This window comes from Lepidochelys kempii, chromosome 6 (genome assembly GCF_965140265.1).
Source record: "Lepidochelys kempii isolate rLepKem1 chromosome 6, rLepKem1.hap2, whole genome shotgun sequence".
Classification (NCBI taxonomy): Eukaryota; Metazoa; Chordata; order Testudines; family Cheloniidae; genus Lepidochelys; species Lepidochelys kempii.
Window position 1 is genome coordinate 105,332,651 of NC_133261.1, and position 27,709 is coordinate 105,360,359.

General features: G+C 42.2%; 1 protein-coding gene and 1 long non-coding RNA gene across 6 annotated transcripts; one reads left to right on the forward strand and one right to left on the reverse strand.

The window, feature by feature from the left end:
* Positions 1-645: 645 nt before the first annotated feature.
* DDX24 (DEAD-box helicase 24) lies at positions 646-15,952 on the reverse strand. Of its 3 annotated transcripts, none has more exons than XM_073349532.1 (9): positions 15,825-15,952; positions 13,200-13,920; positions 10,937-11,320; positions 9,234-9,387; positions 8,328-8,843; positions 6,596-6,671; positions 5,742-5,930; positions 2,829-2,958; positions 646-1,257 (listed from the first exon to the last, which is right to left on the reverse strand). In XM_073349532.1, the coding sequence occupies exons 2-9, from the start codon at positions 13,912-13,914 to the stop codon at positions 1,013-1,015; spliced, it is 2,409 nt and encodes an 802-aa protein (XP_073205633.1). In that variant the 5' UTR covers positions 13,915-13,920; positions 15,825-15,952; the 3' UTR covers positions 646-1,012. The 3 variants fall into 3 exon arrangements, with proteins under 3 accessions (XP_073205633.1, XP_073205634.1, XP_073205635.1); XM_073349533.1 differs by lacking the exon at positions 15,825-15,952 and adding an exon at positions 15,353-15,774; XM_073349534.1 differs by lacking the exon at positions 10,937-11,320.
* LOC140913335 (uncharacterized) lies at positions 15,239-27,684 on the forward strand. Of its 3 annotated transcripts, none has more exons than XR_012159545.1 (3): positions 15,239-15,885; positions 17,249-17,379; positions 27,216-27,684. It is a non-coding gene; the product is annotated as an uncharacterized lncRNA (long non-coding RNA). The 3 variants fall into 3 exon arrangements; XR_012159543.1 differs by having other exon boundaries at positions 15,239-15,424; XR_012159544.1 differs by lacking the exon at positions 15,239-15,885 and adding an exon at positions 15,972-16,096.
* The last annotated feature ends 25 nt before the right edge of the window (positions 27,685-27,709 follow it).

Here is a 27,709-nt window from a genome sequence, read left to right on the forward strand (position 1 = left end):
GGGAAATACATACACACAATCTCTATCTTCCTACTGCATTTTCCACAGCATGCATCCGCTGAAGTGGGTTTTAGCCCACGAAAGCTTATACTCAAATTTGTTAGTCTCTAAGGTGCCACAAGTACTCCTCATTCTTTTTATTAAAAGCACAGTTTGTTTTATTGATATGTGCACTTCAGTGCCCATTTCTTCCATGACATGCTCTCATTTTCACAAAAACAATGGTCACAGTGTTGACACACCTTCAAGCTGCTTGAACACCAAATAAGGAGTAGCAAAGATTTTTTTCCTTAGAAATCTAAATTTGGATTAGAATTCTTACAAAACTGGTTCCAGCACACTGCCATTCCAACTCAGTAGCATATTATATAGAGCACATCAACAGAGACTAGTGAAATTACACCCAGCAGAGGGAACTGAGAAATTAATCTCCACAGAAAAGCTCCAAGGAGATGGGAATCTGGGATTGATTCTGTTAACCAGAGCTGTTGGTTTATGGGCAAAAAGTCTATATATTTTTTTTTCTTATTTCACTGCACTGGCACTTGCAAAGGTCAAGCTTCACAGCAGGTCTATTTTAGCAAAGGTAGAGCTCCACAGCAAGAACCCTTCTTAGTCTCTCCCTGCTCTTTTAAAATGTAAGAGTTCAAATTCATTGAAGTAATTCATTGGGATGAATTTAGTCTAATAACTTTGTTTAAAGCTGATCTTTCATTAGCACGCTAAAAGGAAAAGGTTATTAAGAATACAGCAAACAGGATTTTTACAGTCAAGACACATTAACTAGCTACAGTTCTCATGTTACCAATGCCATTTAGCTTAATTTTCCAGAGCGTGCTAGTACAAACAACAATATGTAGGAGCTGTTTGTCTAGAATGTCCACCCACATGGTACTAGGTGTTTTGTTCTGCATCATTGTATAAGCAGTCATGGATGAATGTAATCCAGATCTAAGGAAAAATGGCCACTCTTCTCTCCCACACCCCGTGGTGCAACTGATCATTTATCTAATTAATCTGTAATTAATTTCTTTTTCTTCTTCCTCCTCTTTGCTTGTTGTTTTGATATGGTGCTCAGAGCAGATTCTGAATTGCTCACTGGTGAATGAGGGAGTAGTAGCTTTCCAGATTGTGTTGGATATTTAGTCTTCAGAAGGACTTTAAATACTGGTTGTGATAACAAATGTTTCAGCTGTTTTTTCATTCCCTTCAGCATCTTTTGCTTCTGACTCTCTTCTTGCTCATTCAATCGTCCTCCTTGGGGGACAAACCAAAGACAGAATAAGGCTTTATCATGACAGTTAAACAATCTTTTGTACTTCTAAATATAGCAGCCATAAAGATCCAAATCATCTCTCTTCTGCCCCCCTTTAGGGCTCTTAATGTAGCCACCCTGCTTTCCATGGATTTGTGCTTGGGGGTTATCACACCTCCTCTCCATTTTGGGTACCAGCAAGCCAATGAAATTGAGGAGAGAATCTTGACTTCTGAATTGTTTAAGTTTCAATGGGCTGCCCAATTATGAACAGAATAATGGGAAGAAGGATGGTCTAAGTGGTTAAGATGCTAGCCCAGGACTCGAGTGCTGGGTCCAGTTCCCAGCTCTGCCAGACTTCCTGTCTGACTTTAGGCAAGCCACTTAGTTACCATTTGCCCCATATGCAAAATGGGGATGATGGCACTCCCCTACCTCAGAGGGGTGTTGGGGGCAGATGCATCCGATGAAGTGAGCTGTAGCTCACGAAAGCTTATGCTCAGATAAATTTGTTAGTCTCTAGGGTGCCACAAGTACTCCTTTTCTTTTAGCTATGTAGTGACACTCATGCTACAGTCAGTTTAAGCCAAAGATACTCTGCCAACAGCCCTTTGACAGTGCCTCATATTGACTGGGGAGAAGTCGGTCAAAATCAACCACCACCACATGGGGATTTTTAAATTAAATCCAAGAACAGACACATGCATTTAAGGTTTTAATGTTAAGGTGTTTAAAAAAAAAAAACAAATGACCAAAGCAGCACAGAGCTGTGTGAACATAGCTAGAGCTGGTAGAAAAATGAGACTTTTACTGCTGAAAATTTCAATTTTCCATCAAAAAACTGAAAATTTTTAGTCAAAAACCATGAAGTTTTCTGTGTTTGGGTTTTTGATGAGGTTTTCCCCAGAAAGCAGGCACTTTCCATGATTTTTCTCTGTGGAAACCCAATTTTCTGTCCCCCCCGCCCCAAAATGCTGACAATTTTTAACTAATCTTAATTATTGCAGAATAACTACTCTTCTTAGTTGTTTGGTTAGGCATTCTGTCTTTGGCCCAGATCGCTCCATCCGTACCTCCTGGTGTACTGTTGTATAAAATATACAGGGAGAGTTGTGTCCTGCTGCTTGATTACAGGAAAGAGCAGGAAATAGATTCTACACAGTCATAGGGGGGTACAGGGTTACAGAAGCCATCACACTGTCATAGAACAGATGAAACTCTTGCAGGACCTGCTGGGACAGCATGTTCAATTAGGCTAAGCTAGCTGACAGGAGCTCCTGACTTCTTAGCCCAGACCCCTCAGTAATGTGTCAGAAGTGTCACATCTCTCTACCTAAGCTTCCCATCTGTGAAAGTCATTAGCCCAATCTACCCACCTTACAGAGGGGCTGTGAGGATTAGTGCTAATACAGTTTTAAGTGGTATCATCCCACACTCTCCCCTTGACTCCCCTCAGGGTTGAGATATTTCTTCCAGTATGGTTGGACATATGCTAGACACAGTTGCATCTGCAGGGGATGGGGGGGGGGGGGGAGGCAGTGAGCCAAGCATACTTGTGAGCAGTTCTACTTGCCTATAAGGACATCATCATCAAGATCAATTTCAAGAGCCTCCGCAGCTTGCTGGAACCAAGAGTTGTGCTGTTTTGCCCGGCTGTTGTAATATTCCACCTTTTCAATCTGCCTTGCTAAATTCACCCGCTCCTGCCACAAAAGCACAGCAATACGTCAGAGAGGAATGTGGGATGGCTGTAGAATCAGCACTTGACAGCATGTGTTAGAACACAGTTAGTGTGCTAATCTTGCAAAGGCAAGGACAAAAACAATCAGAGAAATACATGAAAGAGGCTTTGTCTCCAGCAAGCGATTTACTGTCACAGACAGACGTCGTGTTTGTATGACGTCTAGAACAATGACTCAGATGACTCAGACTTCTAGGCACTATGGTAACACAAATCATAATTCTCAAGTAATGCACAAATGAACACTAACTCTTAGTCTATCTTAGGGAGTGGTGGGGCCATGAATATCAGGACACTCTTCAGAAGTTAGGAACAAATCAAAAGTCCATTTGCCATTAGTTCCCAACGCAGGTATTAAATAGTACAGTTAACTTACATAACTAAGACTAGATAGAAAATTGTCACTGTTATTGAATAAAATGTAACAGAACAATAAGATTCCCTGCCCAGCTTGCAGACAGTAGTGACTGCAAAAAAGACTGTACAGCGTGCAGGACACGCTGACTGAACTACTACAACTTTACTGAATAGCAAGATGCTACAGTATCTCAGCATCAGACAGCACTGCTGGATGATCAGGGGCTAGGACACTTATGAAATCACAGAGGCAAAATTAAGCTTGAAATCATTAATTAACTGCAATCAACCATTTGTCCTCAGCTCATTACTGGAACCTTTAAATAGCTTTTTATTATTTCCATATAACTTCTTGAGTCCTCTACTTGTCCCTCCATCATTAGTGCTTTGCTAGGGTCCTATCAAGTCTCTTTTGTGCCCAGAGGTTTAGGATTGTTTATAAAATTCAGACAGGACCTAGCTCTTTTTTCATCTTTAGATCCCAATGCTTTTCCCTTGGAGGAAAAGGTCAGTATCACTATCCCAATTTTACAGATGGGGAAGCTGAGGCACGGGGGTGGTGGTGGTAAGTGACATGCCCAAGATCACCCAGCAGGCCACTTACAGACCTGAGCATTGACCCCTGGTATCCTGAGTCCCAGTCCAGTGCCCTATCCAGTAGGTTACACTGCCTCCTTTGTAGATAAAAAAAATTCAAGGGAAGCCATCTCGAGTCAAAGGTGCAAGATAGTGATGGGAGAGATGATAAGAACCAACACTGGCAGTTCCAGCTCTGTTACCAGGACCAGAATAACATTTAATATGGGGTGAGCAACTCTCCCAAACTACACAGACTTCCTGCTGGCCCCCACTTCCAAGCATTTAAACACTCATTTTGGTAATCAACATCAGTGGCTTTCACCTCATAACATGCCACTTTAAATACACAATCATGAGAACAATCATGCTCAGTAGTGAGTGGTGGGTTAGGCACAATAGCTGAAGCCATGACTGTCTGAAATGTAGCACATACTCCAGCTCAAGCCTACTGGCACTTATGAGTAAAACATTCCATGCAGGGAAAGAAGAGGAAGAGTGGAGGAGACAGATGGTGGATACACCTACCATCCAGCAGTCTGTAGGTTACAGACTGTGAAGTGCTATATAAGCATTAAGTATTACTCTGGAAAGAAAAGCAGAAGCAAACTCATTTCAGAAGCCACACACCAAAGAAAAACTCTTGAGACAAGAACGTTTTTGCCTCACTAGTAATCAAAGAGCTTTTGAGAGGACTGGTTTTTCTGGACATGTTTTAAAGGAGAAAAAACCTGTAGAAACAATTCTGCTTTCTCCTTCCTCTCTTAAAAAGGCTGCATCTAGCAACCCAACCTGCAAGTAGCCTGTAATACGTGGAAGTTCCTGGGTGTCCCATGAGAGCAGTACTGCTGTAGCTGTTGGGCTAGCCCAAGTGCCTAGCCCTGGTGGTGTATATGCCAGTCCAGATACTAGGGTAGGAGGGGCATTCACCACATCAACTGAAAAATTGCTTCTTTTTCTCCCATTCTTTTGGGTTGTACAAAGGTCAGCCCCTCCACTGCCGGCCAACTGTCATGCCAGTGTTACAGACAAGCATTATTCTTGTGCCATCACAGCTATTAGAGAATCCTGATGGAGTATGAAGCCACCAAAGCTTAGGGACGGAAGGTGTGGTGAAAGACTTTATTTTATTTTTTTATTGTTTTGCAAAACCTTGCCATTATTTATTATTCCACCCTTCAAGATACACAAAACTTATGTTGTTGTTCAGTAACACAAACAACAGCTCAAAAATGGCATTTGTCAGTCTCTATCAGGGTTCAGTGGTAGCTGTAACATTTGCCAGCATTGTCTGTACTGGGATATTCCAGCAGAGGGTGACCTCAGACTGTGGAAGGGCTGGATGTTGTGGGACCTAAAAGGGGTAGTTAGATATGGTCTAGCAGAATGACCACAGTACTGGGATATAGGAAGCCCAAGTTCCATTTCCTATTCTGCTACTAACTCACTGTATGATTTTGAATAAATCACTTGATTTACTGTTGCCTCAGTTTCCCCATCCATAAAAGAGGGATAATGATACATGCTCACCTCTGTAAAGCATTTCAAGATCTATATATGAGAAATTATACATAATTACACAGAAGTATTAACATTTAACACAGTGAACATTTAAAAAAATCTGTTTGTGTGATGAATGCCTTCCTTAATAGAAGCATTCAGCACATTGCTATTGAAGATGAAAGTTGATTAATTTTGTTTTCAACTCACCTTTTGAAACTCAGACTTATTCTGAAACCTTAATAAAATGTGAAGGGTGTTTCATTAAACATAATACACGAGCAATCACTTGTATTGAAAATGTTTTTTTACCTTGATAGCAAACATGCATTTTGTTTCAACTGGGAAAAATGGAAGCTCTTCATTTTTCTCCAATGTCTTATAAATCTTCCTAAAATTTATCATATCATCAGGGCCGATCAACAGCAAGCTAAGGCCTTCGTTGGCAGCTCGAGCTGTTCTACCGCTTCTGTGCACATAAATCTCAGAAGTGCGTGGAACCTGCAAAAAATCTATAGTTAAAGGGCTCCCATAAATCAAAAGAGTGTATATGAAAGGTAAGGAAATGCTTGCAACATTCAGACTCAGAGATGACAAGCAGGTGTCTGATAAATTGCTTTCATAACATGAACCTTGTTGATAAAGAAAGGAAGTGATTAAGGCACAGAGGTGGGATTCCAGGGACATGTTCTAGACCCAGCTCTGACAGTGACGGCTTGCACAACTTTTGGTGAATCACTCCTATTCCCTGAGCCTGTTTCCCTATGCACAAAGCAAGGCAAAATGATACCCAACCTCAGACATGTTATGAGGTGGGGTCATCTGACTCCTCTGAAGTGGGACCCTGATGCCTAAGTTCAGAGTGTAAATGGGAAAGTGAGAAGAGCCATAGCCATACAGGTAACTTCTTGTACACAAAACTGTCTGTAAACGGCACCCTGACACTTGTGATGGTCACTCTAGAAATGGGTATAATTTATCTTTGTAAAGCTTTCTGAGATCCTTTTAATGCAGAGGGCTATAGAAGCATTAAATACTTGAGGCTTAATTTCTATACTTCTTTACTAGGGACTGAGAAGCACTGTTTTATATTGTAGCCAGGTTTTAGATCAATGAGACCCTGGTTCAAAAAGCAGGCAATAGAAGCTTCAAAAGATTTTTATAACCTGGTAATGGATGACATGCTGCACGTTAGGAATATCCAGACCACGAGCTGCAACATCTGTTGTCAAAAGGACACAGCTGAAATAGAGAAAGTTGGGATACATGTTATTCATTAAACATAAACCTGTAATGTAAACCAGATGCCAGTAAACACGCAGTGTGAATGACCCAAAATTTTGCCAAAAGAATTTGAAGAGCATGCTCATTTTATAACATCTGCTAGGAATATGCCATCTATTTGGAAGTCAAGAAATTGACACCTAAACACCTGATCTAGGGCAATCTTGAAATGTGAAATATTGAAAGGAAAAGAAATAATGTAATTTGTTACTGACTGTGGACCATACACTACTCCCAATGAGGTCAATGGCAAAGCTATCATTAACTTCAATCCTAGCACTAGTGTGCCTTGCTATTCTTTTATTCTCTTCCTATTTCACCAAAGTCAGTGTGAAAAGACCTATTTGATCATTTAATCCAACTTTCTGGCAGTGCAAGTCTGCTCATCCTACAAAACATTTTGCAGCGCTTTGTCCAGTCTAGGTTTAAACGTCTCATTAATTTAATATGATTTTCTACTAATACTGCTGATTCTTTTGAAAAGGTACATGATACGGCTATGACAGCTTTTGCTAGTATGAACACTGCAATGCAGGTTGCAAAACTATTCCTCCTTTATAGACTTCTGTGTTCAAACACTCTGAATTTTCTGAACATAATTCCTTTTGGACTGAAAATTCTTATACTGAATTGCACTTGAGGAAATTGCATTTAGCCAGTTCTGAACTACAAAAGGGTGGGGAAAAAAATACAGTATTTTGAATTCTGACCACTAAATTTTTTTTCATGCAAATATGTCAAACAGATGCATTTTCAAGCAAGCCATTTCACATGTAAATAATCCATAACAAGGGTTAGGGCCTCTGTAAGGATTGATGATAACTGTGTTTTGTTTTGTTTTTAAATGCTACAGGCAACTGAAAAATCATTCACAAGCATTCTCAGTAGGAATCGGCTAAGATTTTAACAAAAGCTCTGTTTTATGATAATGCATTGCATAGCTTACAGTTATAGGGCTCAATACAGTGGGGTAGTTTGGTGAAATTCCTTGACCATTGCTATACAGATGAGACTAGACGATCTAAGGGTCCCTTTTGGCTTTAATAATCTATGAAACTCTGCTCGGTCTGTCATAAACCAAGGATAGTATTGATAGGATGTTCTCCAGCAGGGATGTTTTTATCAAAAGTTTCACTGAAAATACGCACACAAGAGTATGAATTTTGTACTAGTGAAAGGTGCTCAGGTACAAACCCTGGAGACAGAGGCCATCAACTTGAGCATAGGTCAGTCTGGGCAACAGCAATGTGAGCTTCCCCACACAGCTCCTACCTCAATGTCTTCATGTGTGATTCAATCTTTGGCTTCTCTGCCTGAGTCTGTCTACCAGGTTGCCAATCAATTCCAGCTTTGTAGGCATTTTGTTGTTATGGAGATGAACTGAGACAGTCACCTCATATCACAAAGGCCACTGAACAGCCAGCAGATGGTAACAATTTTCAGTTATTACCCCAGCCTGGATTAGATTTGAACTGGTGACCTAGAAGTTGTCAAGAGCTGTGTCCTACAGCCAATCCCTTGAACTAGCCATCATCTCCCCCCACACTCTCCTCCTGTAGTCAACCATTTTTCCTTTTCACACACAGTTTTCCCACAACAGAACAATCAACTTACTTCTCTCTCTCAGCAAACCTTTCCAGGTTTTTTAACCTTTGCTTCTGGTGCATGTTTGCATGCAGAGGCAGGGGGTTACAATCCAGGATTGTGAGGAGCGCACTAAGGCGTTTTATGCAGTCTATACTGTTTGCAAAGACCATGGTTCTTCCTGGGTACTGAAGCAAAAAATAATAGAGGTGATAATCTTTGTCATCCATGTCACAGTGGATCCTGGTTTCGGTCAGAGTCTCTACAGTGCTCTCTTTTCTTGTTAAGTCTATCACTTTAGGTTTGCCCCTTATCCCCACTTTTTCCATTAGCATTTCCAGTTTGGTTTTCTGATCTATTTTTTTAGCATATTTCTTTTGTAAAACTCTTGTGGGAGCCTGATGGACCAAAGTCAGTGTGGCAGAAAACACAAAAGTCTGACGTCGAGGGTTATATTGTGAATCATTTAACATTTCGAGCAACTGAGAGAGTTCTAAGAAATGTCCCCTTTCGACCATTCGGTCTGCTTCGTCAATCACAAGGCACCTGTTGGACACAAGACAGGTACAGTATAGAAGCACAGTGGTTACTTCAGATAAATAGAAATATATTACACTTCAAAAGAACCTTTCTTGCTTTTCCCCATGTAAAACATAAAGGAGGCTAGTATGCATGGGTAATTACAGCAGCTGTTTCTGTTCCTCTCTGAATGGTCAAGGTTCAAAGGCAACAATTAGTTTTTTGCTAATGCGGTTGACATCCCCCATTCTCAATATAATGAATATGAACTTTAATGAGATCTTCTAGCAAAGACATAAGTGCTCCTGCACAGTCAACATTAGTTAATCAGTAAGTAATTAAGCACGTTTGGTGATACTGGATAGTCTTTTCCAAGGATATTAATTCTGAGTAGTTAAGACTAAAAGCCACCTTTACCTGAGCTGCCGGAGATTTGAGAGATGTGAGTGTTTCTCTTTAATTAGCTCCCATAGACGACCTGGGGTTGCAATTACAATTTCTGGCTTCTGGTTCAATACTCGTTCCTGTTTCTGAGCAGCCATTCCACCAACCAGAATTGCAGTTTGAATGCCTAAAACACAAAAGGTTGCATGATGTAAAGACCATGAAGGATTAAGTTTACTTTAGTTACTTCCTGCTGGAAAATATTCTCCACATTTTAGGAAGGAAAACAGACATATTCCATACTATACTGCAGCTTTGGGAAATTATTTAAGAAGTCTTTATCTAGACTGTAAGTTCATTTGGCCAGGTATTGTCTCCTCCTCTTCTCTGTACAACATTAAGCATTACAGTGAAATGCTGATTATAGAAAGAGGCCGAAAGTAAAAGGATACCTCTTGAATTGCACTTGCCTTAAAACAGCAGGAATGATTATTTATATACTAGATAGTTAATACACGTTTTCTTCAGGTTACAAATGCCCACGTAGGAAGGCAACCCACCACTCTTCCTCAGGGTCTAAGCTTTGACATTCTTCCATTCAGAATTAGATATGTTAATATGTCTAATGGGTAAGCAGTCCCTTACACTGTCAGGAGGTCTGCACATAATGAATAAAGTTGAGGGAGGCATGTCTTGCACCTGGATTATGAACTGCCCATTTTAGCAACCAGCCAGTGGAAGTTGTTGACAACTAAAAGTGGCCAGACTAAGCATATGAAGACTTGCTCAAAATCAGTTTAAGCTGACAGGGAAGGACAACACTGGGAGGGATTTTCCTTCCTGCCTCCAAATGCTTTTGCAGCAGTAGCACACACTGGTTGTTAAAACCACCCCAGTCTACTCTGACTACATAGCAACTGTCTCTCACTGGGGTGCAAAGCTGCATTAGCTTTTAACAGAACTGTACTTCCACAAATCGATGTGGTGTTTTAAGGGTAAGAGTTAAAATTAGCCTTCCTTTCAATTACAGGATAGAGGCCAAAGGAACATGTTTTAAAGAAAATACTCCATGCTGCATGTATTCTGGAAGAATAGCAGTATTACTCTAGTCTAATGAATACATAATCATTAATATTAGGAAGGAAAGGTAATTTTTGCTACTTGATCCTCCCTGTCTTACCTCAACTCATTCACATAAGAGTTGTGTGAGCTTCTAATATGTAAAGGAGATGAGGAGGTTTATAATATGCTTTAGTCAAACAGATTATTGGTCTCAAAGCAAGGGGTAACTGGGTGAAAATCTATGGTATGTGTTCTACAGGATTCAAACTAAATGATCTAATGGTTCCTTTGGGCCTTAAAAATCTATGTCATTTCCATGTTGATATATTTAACCCATATCATCAGAAAGTGGTACTTGGGTATCTGTGGCAATGTGACCACTGATTTTAGTGCAGATTTTGTATTTCTAAGTCAACAGTGATAGTAAACATTTGTAGGTGGAAGTTATACTGCACAGCTTTAGGCAACACATTAATGGTAACTTTGCACTTCTACAGTGCTTCCCATCCAAGAATCTCAAATCACATTTCAAACATTCATGCATTAAGCTTCCTAACACCCCTTCCAAGATAAAGGAAGTATCTCCATTTTATGAAGAGGAAACTGAGGTGCACACACAGTCAATAGCAAAGGCTGGAATTAGACCCCAGCTCTCTTGCCTCTGTCTCTCCTACCTGTAAATTTGGCCACGGCATCAATATGATGTTTTACTTGTACAGCTAGTTCCCTTGTGGGAGTCAGCACCAGCCCTAAAAGAGGCCTGTTTTTATTCAAGTCAGCAGCACGTTTGTTGGCACCAAAATCAAATTCTACATTTTCCAGCACCTTCACGCAACCTATTGTGCAAGATTCATCTACATCATCATCACCCCGACTATCTTCATCCTGCTTAGGGTTTAGGTGCTTAGGGTTTGTTTCATTATCACTTTCCCATTCTGGTTTGTCTTCATCATCACAGAGAGGCTCTTCAGTAGCATTGTTGCTTCTGCTTTTTGATTCTTGCCACCGTAGCACAGAGTGGATCATTGGAATTGCAAATGCGAGTGTTTTCCCACTTCCTAAAAGCACCAAACAACAACACAGAAACACAAGCATTACAACTGTTTGCAAAGCAGCAGCAGCCAACTGCAGTTACTAAAGTAAATTAAAAATTACTCTTATTTTATTTATTTCTACGGTATAAGTGCACTTTTTTGATTCTATGAAATTAGAAGTCAAGTCACAGCACCTTGGTTTAAATTCCTATAATAGTGACCTCAAGTAGATACTTTTTGGATGGAGCAGGTATTTTTCCAAGCCCCAGATGGGCAGGCAGAATATACATTTGCTAGGAAAGTAGTTTTAAAAAATTGCAATAGCAGCCAAGGTCTTTTTAAAGAACCGTATACCCTAAAGGAGAATACCATGCCCTAATTGGCTGCTCTGATCAATGTTCTCCAATTAAAGGAATAGCAAATGAGGCCAAGGACAAACTGAAAGCTATTTAAAGGATTAATTTCTATTTTTTCATTATGTGATTTTGCTTATTAACTGAGAAACTAAATGTAACCATTATTTCACTTTTTGTAATAAAAAGACCAATCAATCACTTGACTTAACACAGAGCACAAACTAAGGGGGAAAGATGGAAAAGTGCTCCACTAAATATAATTTCAGGGTTCAACTGTAGATTCACTCATGGCTGGGGCAGCAAACCTTAATAGTATCTGATATGTAAAGGTCATCTCTAGGGGATGCTTTGGCCAAAAACTGAACCTCTTTAGGGGACCAAAAAAATTAAACAAAACTGTTCATCTAGAGATCCTTTTGTAGCTCTTCGCAGTCTGCCTGGCACTTAATTATCTTGAGTAGTTTTGTATCATCTGCAAATTTTGCCACCTCACTGTTTACACCTTTTTCCAGATCATTTATGAATACGTTGAATAGTACTGGTCCCAGTACAGACCCCTGGGGGACACCACTATTTACCTCTTTCCATTCTGAAAACTGACCATTTATTCCTTCCCTTTGTTTCCGATCTTTAAACCAGTTACTGATCCTGGAGAGCACCTTCCCTCTTATCCCAAAACAGCTTACTTTGCTTAAGAGCCTTTGATGAGGGACCTTGTCAAAGGCCTTCTGAAATTCTAAGTACATTATGTCCACTGGATCCCCCTTGTCCACGTTTGTTGACCCCCCTCAAAGAATCCTAGTAGATTGGTGAGGCATGATTTCCCTTTACAAAAACCATGTTGATTCTTCCCCAACAAGTCATGTTCATTTATGTGTCTGATGATTCTGTGCCCCAGAACTCCCCACAGCTGATCTCCCTGTGGATATACCTGGCTAACCAATCCCTGCAAGTTCCCTTATGCTGCTGCCAGTAAGGGAAACAGATCAGTGTCTCATCAATCCCTTTCTTCCCTCAGGCCCAACCTTAGCATACTGGATGCTTCAGAGGCAAGCAAATTCCTACTCCATGCACAATACACCAGACCCAATACGTACCAATATGTATAGGTCAACATTGGGAATGGGATAACTAGACTGGAAGTATTACTGGCTGTTCTGCTATGGCAAAGACACAGTGTTCTTCAGGGACAAATTCTGCTCTCATTTACACCTTTGCAACCCCATTGGTTTCAATTGGATTGTATGGGTGTCTAATTATGGCCTACTCTTTAAGAATAATTCAAAATAAGCCTTGTTGATAAGCATGGATGGGGAAGAAGTGGAGGATTTAAAGCTTTGCATGTAGTACTTGTGAACAGGCATAGTATGTAACATAAATGCACTACATTTAATCTTTTCTACATCATAACTATGCATAGTAAACACACCCATTCAATGTGCTGAAGCTTATATGCTCTTCACACCGTTACTGCAATTGTGACAATACACTGCGTGTTTTAAAAGGGAGAACGGGAGATTCAGTGTGCTAATAGAATGGATTTGTACCTGTTTCTGCAGCACCAAGAACATCCATATTATCTCTGATTGCAGAAGGCAGGGCTAATGCTTGAATAGGAGTTGGAGCACTAAATCCTAGATAGCTCAAGGCCTGCAGAACCGGCTTAGGAACAAAGAGGTCTTTCCATGCAGACACATCTGTTTTTTGATCAGATGAGGCAGACAGAACTCCTGTGGTCCAATTTTTAACCTTTTTAGAAGACTTTGCTGGTAGAGGAGCTTTCTCAGATGGAAACACTTTCTTTTTCACTTTCTTTTTTTTCTTTTTCTTCGAAGTTTTTTCTGTGGTTGTGGTACCTCCTGATTCACATTCATCTTCCTCATAACCACACAACTTGATAGTGTCTTTAGGCTTGTCCTCCTGATCAATTACCATTTCATCTTGCTCCACTTTAAGGTTATAATTTTTACTTGCCCTTGTTCCCAGCTCTTTCTCTTTCTTTCTCTTTTTTTTCTGGATGGTAGAATCTTCTTCCTCCTCTTCAGAAACACTATCAGATTTTCTCTTCTTTTCTTTTTCTTTTCCAATTTTGGAAGAATTCACCAATTTATAATCTGTAAGCTCCTCAAAACACACTAAATCTCCAAGCTGCTCATCAGCAAACAGATTTGGGTCAATTTCTATGGGTTTCCATTTTCCTACTACTTTGATACCCTTTTGTTTCAATTTAAAAGAAGTCTTAAACTTATTTCTTGTCTTCATGATTATCTAAAAAAAATCGGAAAATAAACCATTGTAAGCCACCAGAACAAAACAGTGACAGTCAAGTTAACATACCCATAAACGCTGGAGTGCATTTGTGTAAATCTGATAGGCTATGTCTGTTGCAGCTAACTGCAGTTTGTCTCTGGATTCTAGCCTATTAGCCTTATTGACTGACTTTCACTGTGCTGGATTGGGCCCTCTGTTTGGTTTCTGCACTTTTAAAAACACTTGCAACTCTAACCTCACACAGCTATTTGAGAAATGAATTTTAATTACTTAAATTGCATTTGAAATGACAGGCCTATTTTAAATTATTTGTCAGGCTCCTGTTGAAAAATGGATGAGATAGCTAAGCAATATCAAAGCCCCGATGCCAGACTGTCAAACCAGCTTCTGTTGTGCTTCTTTTTATTAATTTGACATTTTTAGAATTTAGTGCTGAAAACTCTTCTGAGGGTCACACAAAATGGAAAGTAGGCTGCAGCCTGATATTGGGGTTCCTCTACTGCTGTTTCATAAATAACATCCTTTTTACTAGAATGCTGTTCATTTACGGTAGGCTCATTTATGACCACAGTTAACTATTTGAATTTTTTATGTCCCCTTGAGATAAAGTGATTTATCTCACTAAAACAGCATACTGGGCAGGACACTATGCTCTACTTTAAAGAGAGAATCCTGTACCCCTCCCTTCCAGTTCCTCTGAAGAGCTGCCTTTCCTTTAGCAAAATGGAGTGGGGGTATTCTGAACACACGGCAACCGGATCTAGTTATTGAAATGAGAGCTGCATAATTTGTGGAGGATTCCTTCCCTTCTCCAACTCTCAGAAAGTACCCCACACACACACTACAAAATAAGCATGTATGTGAGCAGTTTCCCCTTGTGTATGTGCTTAAGTTTTATTGCTGGTTTTGAAAGTTTGACCCTCAACATCTTGATCTGGAGGGCAACTACTGCACCATTATATTATTAGAAAGTATGTACCAGTTAAATGCTAAGTTCAACTATACTGTATGTTGGTTAGATCACTGAGGTGATGAAGAATGGCTTTGGAACGTGAAAAGTCACTGGGTAATGCTTTTATTTAGGGGATAGAGAGGCAAAAAGATCTGGGAAGCTGGCAGGTGGAAGGAAGCACTGGGCAGCATTGGAGGCAGCCAACGGCTGTTGCGTTGGCATCTTCCCACAGGGTAGATCTGAGCACGGCTTCTGCCCTGCTTTAACTATATAATTTGAGGAAGTGTCAGAGCCCCTGGTGTGAATGCCCCCGTATAAACGTGTTCACACTATAGCGTTGTACCCCTTTAACTGTGTCCACTGCCACGCCAATGTACAGGGGGAAGCATTGGCTGGAGACAAAAACAGGACAGCACTGCACGCTACACACGCCCGCCCCAGGCCCTGATCTGCCGCTAGGGAGAAGTCGCTACTCACAGCGGTCACTCAGGCTGCTTCTCAGGGCGCCGGACAACAGCAGCTCAGCGCCCACCGGCCTGAGGGCGAGCGGTGGGTCCCCCCCTCTCGGCGATGGGGGCTGGGCGCAGGAGCCGAACGCGGGCAGATTTAGAAGGGGGAGGGGCGGCGGCGTGAAGGAGCCGGGCGAACGGCCTCCTCGCGTGGGGAGCTGGGCAGTGCCCACGAGCCCGGCCGCCGGGAAGGGAGCAGGGCTGCCCTTTACCCCCCGCCTGCCGGGCTGGGCATCCCCTGGGGTCCCGGCGTCCCCCGGCCCGCTCTCCCCACCAGGCCGGACGCCCTCACGCCTGCGTCTCCCTCCGGCTTCTGGGCCCGTTCTCTTCTCCCCCCCCCCCCCCGAACGCCGCAGGCAGGTCGGAGCAGGAGCGGCTGCCACCGGCCGTGCCCTAAGCCTCGCCCCAGCTGCCTCCCGCGACCCCGAGCGGGCCCTCACCGTCACCGCCACCGCCTGCTGCTGCTACTCTCCGCTGCAGGAGCCCGTCGCGCTCTACCACGTGAGGACACAGCCGGGCGCGGCCATGACAGCCGTGACGTCACTGCCCTGCGCCCGCCCCGCTTCAAACCGGCGGGAGGGGGGGGGGAGTTCGCAGCCTGGTGAGGGTGTCCGGGCCAGGCCGCGGGGTTGGGCCTGGTGAGGGTGTCCGGGCCAGGCCGCGGGGTTGAAGGGAACTGGGCATGCGCCAGGGGAGAGACAAGGAGGATGAGGTGATATATTTTATTGGGCCAGCTTCAGTTGGGGGTGGGTACAAGCGTTTGATCTGCCCAGGGCTCATCTGTAGGTCTGGAGAAGGACTTTGGCCTGTGTGTTACAACTTGTGGTTATGAGCCATGAAACCAGCATCTTGCTTGAGTTCATGATTTTTAGTGTCCAACAGAGTTATGAATTTAAGTTCCTAGTTTTGCCTTTTGGAAGTGATGTGTAGGTTTGCAGACCACAGTTTGAGAACCTCTGCAATAGAAGACATTTTTGTGTGTGTCTGTATTGTTACAAAAAGAACAGGAGGACTTGTGGCACCTTAGAGACTAACCAATTTATTTGAGCATAAGCTTTCGTGAGCTACAACTCACTTGAGCTGTAGCTCATGAAAGCTCATGCTCAAATAAATTGGTTAGTCTCTAAGGTGCCACAAGTCCTCCTGTTCTTTTTGCGAATACAGACTAACACGGCTGTTACTCTGAAACCTGTATTGTTACAGATACACTTGCTGACATTTATTTTTAAATAAATTACCAAAATAATTGAAATTGGTGTGATTATATAGTGTTATTTTGACATAAATTCTGCACACAATATTTTAAAATTCTGCAAAATTTTTAAATTTTTGGCATGGAATTTTTAATTTTTGGCACAGAATTCTCCCAGGAGTATTTACTCCAAAGATATCCACAGAGCAGTGGACTGAGATTCTCAATGTCCACCAAGAATGTAGTTACACAGCTCCTATTAACTTCAGTGGGGACTGTGTGACTAAACCCTTTAGTCAGCTATGACAGTCTCAACTGGGAGGCTTGGACCAAATAATGCTTTGTCCGAAGCAATGAAGAGCTGGTGCAAAGCCTGAACTTGAGTTGAATGTGTGATCTAATGACACCAACCATAAAGAAATAGGGTTGAGGATAAGAGTAGAATAAGGGGTCTGGAGAAGTAGCAGGGAAGAAGGGTTCAGGTTGCCTACTTTGCCAGCTGCCAGTGTGGAAAAATATTATCTTGGTAGTAGATGACGTCTTATGCATGCTGATTAATGAATGTGTAGGCAGCCAGTTGTTGGAAAAACACTCTAGTAGTGACTGTAGGGCAGGTCAGTTTACAGGCTATGTACATTGGTAGGAAAGTCTTTGTGATTCAATAATTTCTAGTTTCAGAGATGCTGTCTACAAGGCATATCCATCTACAGTGAACAAACATACGGATTATAACAATTACAGAACACTTGTGCTGACCTCTTCTGTTCTTATGTGAATGCTCTCATATTACCTACGTTCTCAGGGTGAGATTTCCAGTCATTCATCATTTAGTTAATTTCATTCATACTTGATGGGTATAAATGTAGATGAGGATTATTTACACACCACCTTTGAAGTTTAGCTCTTTTTGAATTATTGTTTACATAGGGGTGGGAAAACTTAGTGCAGCTGGTTAAATATTTTTTCTACATCATCATAACTCAAACAGCTGATGGCATTTTGTAGAGAGGGATCAGTTGTAAAATTTGGACACATTTAAAAAAAAACGGGAGAGGAAGAATGAGGGGAAGTTTGAGATCTGAAGTATTGATTCAGCTTATCTTCAGTTTAAATATAAATATCTTCAGTAAAGAAGTGTGACAAGAAAAATTATGAAAGTATATTGATTTTTTTTTAAACTTGCCTGTTATCTTTGAAAGTATTTCCCAGTATGATGGTCTATGTAGTAGGAGGAGAGCCTGAGACATATGCCCTTGTAGTAGAGGCCTGGCATGAGGCAGGACCTGCTCACAGAATTTGGCAAGAACAGGGCTGATATTGAAGAAATATATATTCCTAAGAAGTGCTAGTCACAGAGTGCTCATGCAAACACATCCCAATATTAAATGGTATCAGAACATCCCAATATCAACGATGGTACAAAAACATTACCCAAGGATAACAGAAACACACTGACGCCTCCTAAAAGATAAGGCCAGGATGACAGTACATAGTAGAGATGTTTTCATTGAACCAACATGTACAAAATGATGGGTAATAACTAGCAATGGCAGGGGGAAGTAACTAACTAACTATGTCAAAGAGGCAGTACTAACTTGTTTGTATGGGGGTATAAAAATGTATTTCAGAGGGAGTATCTTGTCAGGGCTTGTCTGGGAGGAATGGAAAGTCCCACCATTCACTGAGCTGATCCATTGTTATGGGCACACATGTATTAGTGGTCCTGTAAAGCCTACAGGATAATAGTACCATGCTTTGTCAACAATAAACCTGCCTGCGTGCCTTCGTCCCTTAACGGGTCTTGTGGTCATTGGGTGGTTTGCTTGAGGTCTGCTGTGCCAGCTGTCTGTGCAGGGCTGGGGTGGCACACAGTGGGAACACACCCATGCAGCCAAACCTCTATCAACATTTAACCACAGTCTAAGAGAGAGGCTATTGTGTAGTCTTGTAGTAACAGGACAAATGGGGGAGAGGGTAGAGAGAAACAAGAACATTTTACCCAGGTTATCATTTAACTATGGCATACCCGTAAGCCTCTGCACCACACCACATGTAAACTTAAGGCAGTTGTAAGAGGGGTGGTTTGTTTTTTTCAGCTGACACCCCAAAGTTGCAGTTTTCTCCCTCAGGATATGATTTAATGCAATCGCTGGGAAATTAGAAGAAATGTGGTAGTGTAGGCACACCATAGTCTCCAATTCAGGAAAGCGTGTAGACATGTGCTTAACTTTTAACCATGTTCTTATGTTTTCCTGAATCAAGGCCTTAGATACTGTGGTGGTAGGTGCTATGTAACTACCTAAAATAATCTGCAGGATACAAGCCACTGTCTTCACTTAAAGTTTCCAGTCCAGTGGAGAGAATAGGCCAGTGCAAGGACAGTACAGGTTTTCCCGCACCACTTAGCAAACATGCCTTGATCTAGATCTGAAGAGAACGCCCCTGAGTAGGAAAGGACACTTCGGACTCCGTCCCTATTCAGTCGTTTGGCTTTTCCACTGAGATCGCCAACAAGACTGCTGGTTAATTTTAGTTGTGATGATGGAATTTGTGATGGGGCACCTGCTTACTGAGTTGAGGCCACCAAATTACTTCTCATAGTTGGAGAGTAACAGTTGCTGTTCACTATCAATTTAGGTGAGAATGAAAAGGAAATATACCATTTAAACAACCATTTAAACAGCTTGCAATTCAGTCTGGCTTATTTTTAGTAATAAAGCTAAACTGGGGGCAAGAAAAAGACACCCCTTTTTCTGATCAGGTACAGTCTGCATCTGTCAAAAGCCTGTGAGCACCTAAGGTGCTGTCTGCATAAATAGGAAGTAGCTCTGATGCAGTACTGCAATACAGCAGAGAAAGCCATATGCAAATCTGTTTATCTTTGGTATTTTTATTATGTAAGAAGCTTTTCAAAACCCACAGTGTGTGTGCGTGTGTGTATAATATTTAAAAAACCTTCCATCCACCATTAAGAAAGCATGCATAAAGGGCTCTTTGGATCTAGTATCTAACATCAGCAATACTATGAGTGTAAATGTCACCAGAACCGCTCCTGCAACGACAGCCGTGTTATTTGCGCTTACTTTTCTATTACTCAGTTCTTTACCTATTGTGCTGCATTTAAAAGAGTGTCATGGACAAAGTAACATGATTTGAAGAAATAACTGTAGATGAAAAGCATACCACAGAGGTCACAGTGTGCTATTTTCTCCCCTATGTGATCAAGTGCTCTTTGCAGGTTGGCAAGGAAAAAGTACGTATAAATTCTCTGTTATAATAATAGAAGATTTTTAGTTCTACTTGAAGATTGGCAGATGGTCGGAACAGCTTCTTTTGCTATGAGACATGCAGACAGATAGAAAACAGGAGGTTTCTGGGTGGGAGAGACCCGGGCTAGAAAGTGAAGCACAATTATTGCAACGATTGTGATTATTTCCTCTCAGCGGTGTCTGCAGGTGCTTGTTGGCTATAGTTAGAGGACTAGAATACTAGAGGATTATTTTGAATACATAGTGGCAAAGGGCAGAAGTAAGAGAGGCAAACTCAGTATCTCAAGGACATTTCCAGTTCCAGGGAATCATTATTGGGTTAGTGGATTTGCAATTGCACAAGGGGATTGATTTCAACTGGTTTCCTACAGAATAAAAGGATGATGTGTCAAATTCTGCTTGGCTTGCTCACAGGAGTAACCTAATTGGAGACAATGGAAGTCTTCGAGTATGCCAGGTGAACAGGGTTTGACCTGATGGCAGTAGGCCTTAATTCTGCAAACCTTATACATATGGGACAGTCCTTACTCACAAGTGTAGTTACACTAAACTGGGAACTTCTTGGTGGCTTACACATAAATGCAAAGGGGTAGCAGGTGAGGAAGCAGGGGCCCAAATACGATGAAGCTCCTCATGAGGAGGGTTGACTCCAATAGGACTACATTCATTTATAAGGAACACTTGGGCAATTAATGGTTGCAGTGTTGCTCTATTGTTTTATTAAAAGGTATCCCTATAGTTTCTGTGAGATCAGATTCAGAGGGATACCTTCATTAGTTCACAATCTTCTAATTTTAAAGACACAGAATTGGTGTATTTAACTTGGTCACATTTTACACTCCTGAACTTCCTATTATGGCAGCAAATGAGAGAGATGAACTGATGAGCCAAATCATCAACTGACACTGCTAACAGGAATCATAGGCCTGGAAAGGATCTCAAGAGGTCATCTAGTCCAGTCCCCTGCATTCATGGCAGGGCTAAGTATTATCTAGGCCATCCCTGGCAGATGTTTGTCTAACATGCTCTTAAAAATCTCCATGATGGAGGTTCCACAACCTCCCTAGGCAATTTATTCCTGTGCTTAACCACCCTGACAGGAAGTTTTTTTCCTAATGTCCAAACCTAAACCTCCCTTGCTGAAATTTAAGCCCATTGCTTCTTGTCCTATTTTCAGAGGTTAAGAACAATTTTTCTCCTTCCTTTTTGTAACAACCTTTTATGTACTTGAAAACTGTTATGTCCCCTCTCAAGTCTTCTCTTTTCCAGACTAAAAAAGCCCAATATTTTCAATCTTCCTTCATATGTCATGATTTTTAGACCTTTAATCATTTTTGTTGCTCTTCTCTGGACTTTCTCCAGTTTGTCCACATCTTTCCTGAAATGTGGCACCCGGAACTGGACACAGTATTCCAGTTGAGGCCTAATCAGCACAGTGTAGAGCAGAAGAATTACTTCTCATGTCTTGCTTACAACACTTCTGCTAATACATCCCAGAATGATGTTCACTTTTTTTGCAACAATGCTTTTTTTTGTTACACTGTTGACCCATATTTAGATTGTGGTCCACTATGACTCCCAGATCCCTTTCCGCAGTATTCCTTCCTAGGCAACCATTTCCCATTTTGTATGTGTGCAACTGCTTATTCCTTCCTAAGTGGAACACTTTGCATTTGTCCTTATTGAATTTCATCCTGTTTGCTTCAGACCATTTTTCCAGTTTGTCCAGATCATTTTGAATTATAATCCTGTCCTCCAAAGCCCTTGCAACCCTTCCCAGCTTGGTATCATACGCAAACTTTATAAATGTACTCTCTATGCCATTATCTAAATCATTGAAGATATTGAACAGAACTGGACCCAGAACTGATCCCTGCTGTACCCCACTCATTATGCCCTTCCAGGATGACTGTGAACCATTGATGGCTACTCTCGGGAACAGTTTTCCAACCAGTTTTGCACCCATCTTCTAGTAGCGCCGTCTAGGTTTCATTTACCTAGTTTGTTTATGAGAAGGTCATGCGAGACACTATCAAAAGCTTTACTAAAGTCAAGATATACCACATCTACTGCTTCCCCCCATCCACAAGGCTTGTTATCCTGTCAAAGAAAGCTATCAGGTTGGTTTGACAAGATTTGTTCTTGACAAATTCATGCTGACTTATCACCTTATTATTTTGTAGCTGTTTGCAAATTGATTGCTCCATTATCTTTCCAGGTATAGAAGTTAAGCTGACTGGTCTGTAACTCCCTGGGTTGTCCTTATTTCCCTTTTTATAGATTGGCACTATATTTGCCCTCTTCCAATCTTCTGGAATCTCTCCAGTTTTCTATGACTTTTCAAAGATAATCGCTAATGGCTCAGATATCTCCTCAGTCAGCTCCTTGAGTATTCTAGGATGCATTTCATCAGGCCCTGGTGTCTTGAAGACATCTTACTTGTCTAAGTCATTTTTAACCTGTTCTTTCCCTATTTTAGCCTCTGATCCTACCTCATTTTCACTGGCATTCACTGTGTTAGACATCCAATCACCCCCAAACTTCTTGGTGGGGAAAAAAAAAGTCATTTAACACCTCTGCCATTTTCACATTTTCTGTTATTTCCCCCCCTCCCCCATTGAGTAACAGGCCTAACCTGTCCTTGGTCTTCCTCTTGCTTCTAATTTGTAGAATGTATTTGTAGAATGTTTTCTTGTTACCCTTTATGTCTCTAGCTAGTTTGATCTCATTTTGTGCCTTGGCCTTTCTAATTTTGTCCCTACATACTTGTGTTATGTGTTAGGAAGGTGACAAGTAAAAAGACAATCATGCTACAACATTATCAGCATTTTGACTCCATAAAATGATATATTTAAACACTAGGGTATGACTGTTTTCAAGGAACCTAGGACTGAGAGTCACTTTTTACCCCCTGCCGTTAGCCTTGCCCATGTGGCTGGGTGTTGGCTCACTAACACCACCAGCCTGTCAGCCACTCAAGCACTCTCTGGGCTATGCCAGTCGTGTCTTCGCTTTTCAGGGTAACAGTATGTGCACTCCAGTCTGAATCTCTTTGAAGCATTCCCCTGTGATATCCAGCCAGACACTGGCTACTCACAGAAGTCCCAAATTCTCTGCCCCCATGTCACCGGGGCCACTGCTGCCCCTCTTTTCAAACATGCACTGCTACACCCAGTCCCAGTCAAGGAGGTTTATTCTTCTATAACAAAGGTTAACAAAGACACAGAAGGCAGTCTTAAGTCAGTGCCTGGCCCTCAGGTTTCAGGACCACCCTTCCCAGGGCTCTATGGCTCTCTGGCTCTCCAGTTCCTGGCAGCATCTTTTCCTCCTCCAGTTCTGCTCCCGTCTTGGAGCCACAACCATGGGGTTGCTTCCTTGAGCTCCAGTGACCCACCAGAGGAGTTAGCTAGACTCCACTGTAGCCTCTTGACCAGGGAGCAGCCTGCTTCAGTTCTTCCTCCCCTCAGCTGCCTACTACTTTAGAGGCCCAGGTGTAGCCTAGCTGTCTTTAATTAGCTGGATTAGGCTCACCAGCTCCAGGGAACCTGGGCTCATCTATCCACAGGCACCAGCTACCCTGTGACACCCCAGAGTAGCAGTGTACCCCAATTTACTAGTTTTACCTTAAATCACTTCTCTTGTATAACACACAGCATTTGTGGGCACTTGTAATAAAACAAAAGTACGTTTATTTAAGAAAGAATAAAGATGCAAGTAGAAACAAGAGAGAGTGGTGGAAACAAATAATTACAATATAAAACAAACTCCTAAAACGCAAACTAGGGCATAGGCTTATTAATTGTTACCTTTCGATCGAATGAAGTAGGTTTTCCTCCCCAGAGTTCAGTCTGTTGCAATGCTGGCTGGTTTTACAGGAACCAGGATCCAAAGTTTCATGAGAATATCCCTGCTCCATAGTATGTTTCCTCAGTGAATGGTCCAGAATGCCTCTCCCCATTCTGCTATACTGAAACAATCTATTGTGTCTAGTCATAGGCCTGGTCTACACTGGGGGGGGGAGAATGGATCTAAGATACGCAACTTCAGCTACGAGAATAGCGTAGCTGAAGTCGACTTATCTTAGATCAATTTAGAATCACTTATTTCATGTCCTCGCGGCGCGGGATTGATGGCCACCGCTCCCCCGTTGACTCCGCTTCCGCCTCTCACTGTGGTGGAGTTCCGGAGTTGACGGCAGAGCGATTGGGGATCGATTTATCGCGTCTACACTAGATGCGATAAATCGATCCCTGATAGATCGATCAGTACCCACCAATCCGGCGAGTGGTGTAGACATGGCCATAGACAGGGCAATCCCTTTCCTGTTGTAAAGTTCCTTTTTGCCTCCAAATAGTTTGATTGTTTGCAGTTGTCTCATAGTTTTTCATTGATAGTCCAGGAATGGAGCAAGGGTAGACCACTGAGCCTTGCCTTATATCACAGGTTAACCAGGGAGGGGTTACTCCCTATTCCATCCTGCTTGAATCTGCCATTTGCTGAGACATAACCTCTGGTGACCAACTTTTACTCCAACGTCATAAAGCATATGTTCAATATAGTTACATTATTCCTTAAGGATTACCCTGCACATACATCTCACACTGTCTGACTCTTGATAAGTTATAAGCTTTCTGTAGGTACTTTACATGTTAACCTTTATGGATAAATGCCCTCCAAGATGAGTTTGTGTCGTGAGTTTTTCAGGTCTGAGACAAGAGTTGTTTGCAAAAAAACAGGATCCTTTGCCAAGGGGTCTCTGTGTCACAAACGGTATTATTAAATATTTGTATTTTGGCAAAGTACAGAGACCCTGATCAGAACTGGGGCACTGTTGTGATAGATGCTGCTGTAAAAATACTGGGGTAAGGCACTATCTCTCTCTCTGCTTGTGTAACATCTATCCCAACAGGGCCCCTATCCTGACTGTGGCTTTGGGTGGTACAACAAGATAATGGTACAATTATTATTTTACATTAGTTAATAATACTGTTGTGAGGTTCAAATAGAACATTTTTAGGGCAAAACCACTGTTAATGCTGTTTTATCTTGTTCTGAAATTGTTAGTAATGCACAGTGAACCCATGTTTAAAAATGCTCAAAATTAAAAGGAAATTTTTAAACAAAAAGTCACCTTGAATTGAAAAATTGTTGAAATGAAACTCGTGATTTTTTTTCTGAATTTGTTTTTAAGTTTCTTTTCCAACCAAAACAATTCTACAAAACCGACACAAATTAATGAAATATTAGTATCACCAAAACTTCGAGTTTTTGCTGAAAAAAGTTTGGGTTGAAATATTTTGCCCAGCTTTACCTGGAACCTTTTATTGACACTAAAACTTTGGGTTCAGTCCTTCTCTCACAGAAATGGCTTAGTATGACACGGAGGCTGATTGGTGCCAACTAGCAAAGAGTTCACTGCAACTCCTAACAGGCCTGACATACTCTCTACCCTAGATGTGGGCAAACTTTTTGGCCTGAGGGTCACATCTGGGTATGGAAATTGTATAGCGGGCCATGAATGCTCACGAAATTGGGGTTCGGGTGCAGGTGGGTGAGGTCTCTGGCTGGGGGTGTGAGCTCTGGGATGGGGCCAGAAATGAGTTCAGGGTGCAGGCTGGGGCAGAGGGTTGGGGTGGGGGGGTGAGGGCTCTGGCTGGGGGTGCGGGCTCTGGGAAGGGGCTGCGGATGAGGGGTTTGGGGTGCAAGAGGGTGCTCTGGGCTGGAATTGAGGGGTTCGCAGGGTGGGAGGGGCTCATGGGTGCAGACTTCGGGCGGCGCTTACCTCAAGCAACTCCCGGAAGCAGTGGCATGTCCCCTCTCCGGCTCCTACATGGAGGCATGGCCAGGCGGCTCTGCCCCGTCGCAGGCACCTCCCCTTCAGCTCCCATTGGCCACAGTTCCCAGCCAATGGGAGCTGCGAGGGCACCGTGCAGAGCCCCCTGGCTGTCCCTACACGTAGGAGCTGGAGCGGGGACATACTGCTGCTTTTGGGAGCAGCACGGAGCCACAGCACGTACGCGTGGAGTGGCCCCCCGGCCCCATCCCTGCTTCCTGGCTGGAGCGTGGGAGCGGGACAAGCCCCAGACCCTGCTCCCCAGCGGGAGCTTGAGGGCCAAATTAAATTGGCTGGCGGGCCAGATATGGTCCGTGGGCCATAGTTTACCAACCCGTGCTCTACACCTAGCACACTGGTTTCATGATATTTATTTACAAATGATGTCATGTAAGGTCTTTAATAAAAGTTTATGCCATACTTTCTGATCATCATAATCAGTGCAAGTTATATGCATGGATGATATGTAAGGAGTTGTGTATGTGTATTGAAGATATGTTTTAAAGTCTGTGTCCAAGGCAGAGCTGATAAACGGGTTTTGGGTAAGAAAAAGGACGTTGATTCACATGTCTCTCTGTCAGCCATGTAATAAGCATTGCAAGCCAACACAATGGAAACTCCATCTACATATATAGTCAACTGTAAAGGAGCACTCAGGAAAAACAAGCTTCAGAGGCTAGTGTGGCCATGTGCAAAGACAGTGAACTTGGGGATATAGTTAGAGGGCAAGGAGACACCCCTTTATTTTGGACTGAGGAAAGGAAACAGACAGCATATTTATATTCATGAAAATGGGATCCCAACCAGCCGTGGCTGGAAGCACTGCAAAGGACATTTGGGGTGAGATAAGCTTCTTTAGACAGATGGTTAGCCTATTAATGGTTACATTTAGTCTCTGGGAATTGTATTATGATTTTGTTTTATTTGCAACCCTTCTGTTTCCATTATCCTTACTCACTGTCTCTCAAATCTTAATCTTTGATATTAAACTTACGGTTGTTTTCACTATAAACATCTCTCAGTGCTGTAATGTTATGTGTGAACTGACCCTGAGCGGAATCAAACAAGCTGGCTATTCCTTTGGGCACAGTATACCTGATATTACTGTGAGCGTTCGGTGGATAAGAGACTGAATGCTACAGGGGGATGCTTAAAAGAGGCGTGGGGGCTGAGGTACACCTGTTGCTAATCTGCAAGGCAAAGTAAGGGCTGGCATAGCCCTGAGGAGATTGTCTGGGAGCTGACACCCCATTAACCACCAGCACCCTCTCTTGTGCTGGAGGCTGAGGATAACAAGGTGATTCACAGTCCTGGGCACCTTGGCAACAGTCACATTTAGATATAATGGAACCTTCATGTGAATCAACCAACCCTGGCTTTGATGTGGCTTCCTTGGTGCATCTCTTGTTTCTTCTCTTTTGTCAGGGAGTTGTATCTATGCTGCTTAGTTTAAACTGAACCACAAGGTGCTAATAAATGATGCTGTACACAGTGAAATCTCTTTGTATTAATCTTAACATTTTCTGGCTTGTTTCAGACAAAAAAGACCTAGGCATCCGCTGGTTCTTGAAGCACTGCAAGCCTTCTGTGCTCTACGGGCTGTGAAGGCTGTCCCCTTTGTGAGTCTCTGTGGAATGGCTGATTAGGCCTATGATGGATTCGTAGATTCCAAAGCTAGAAGGGGCTATTCTGATAATCTATTCTGGACTCCTGTATAATAAAGGCCATAGAACTTCCCCAGAATAATTCCTAGAGCACATCTTTATTTAAAACAGTAACAGAAAATCCACCATGTCCCTTGGTAAATTGTTCTAATGGCTAATTACCCTCACTGTTAAAAATGTATGCCATATTTCCAGTCTGAATTTGTCTAGCTTCAACTTCCAGCCATTGGATCATGTTATAGCTTTCTTAGCTAGTTTAAAGAGCCCATTATTGAATATTTGTTCCCCTTGTAAGTACTTAAATTGTGATCAAATTACCTATTAATCGTCTCTTTAACTTAAATAAATGGAGTTCATGGAATTAATC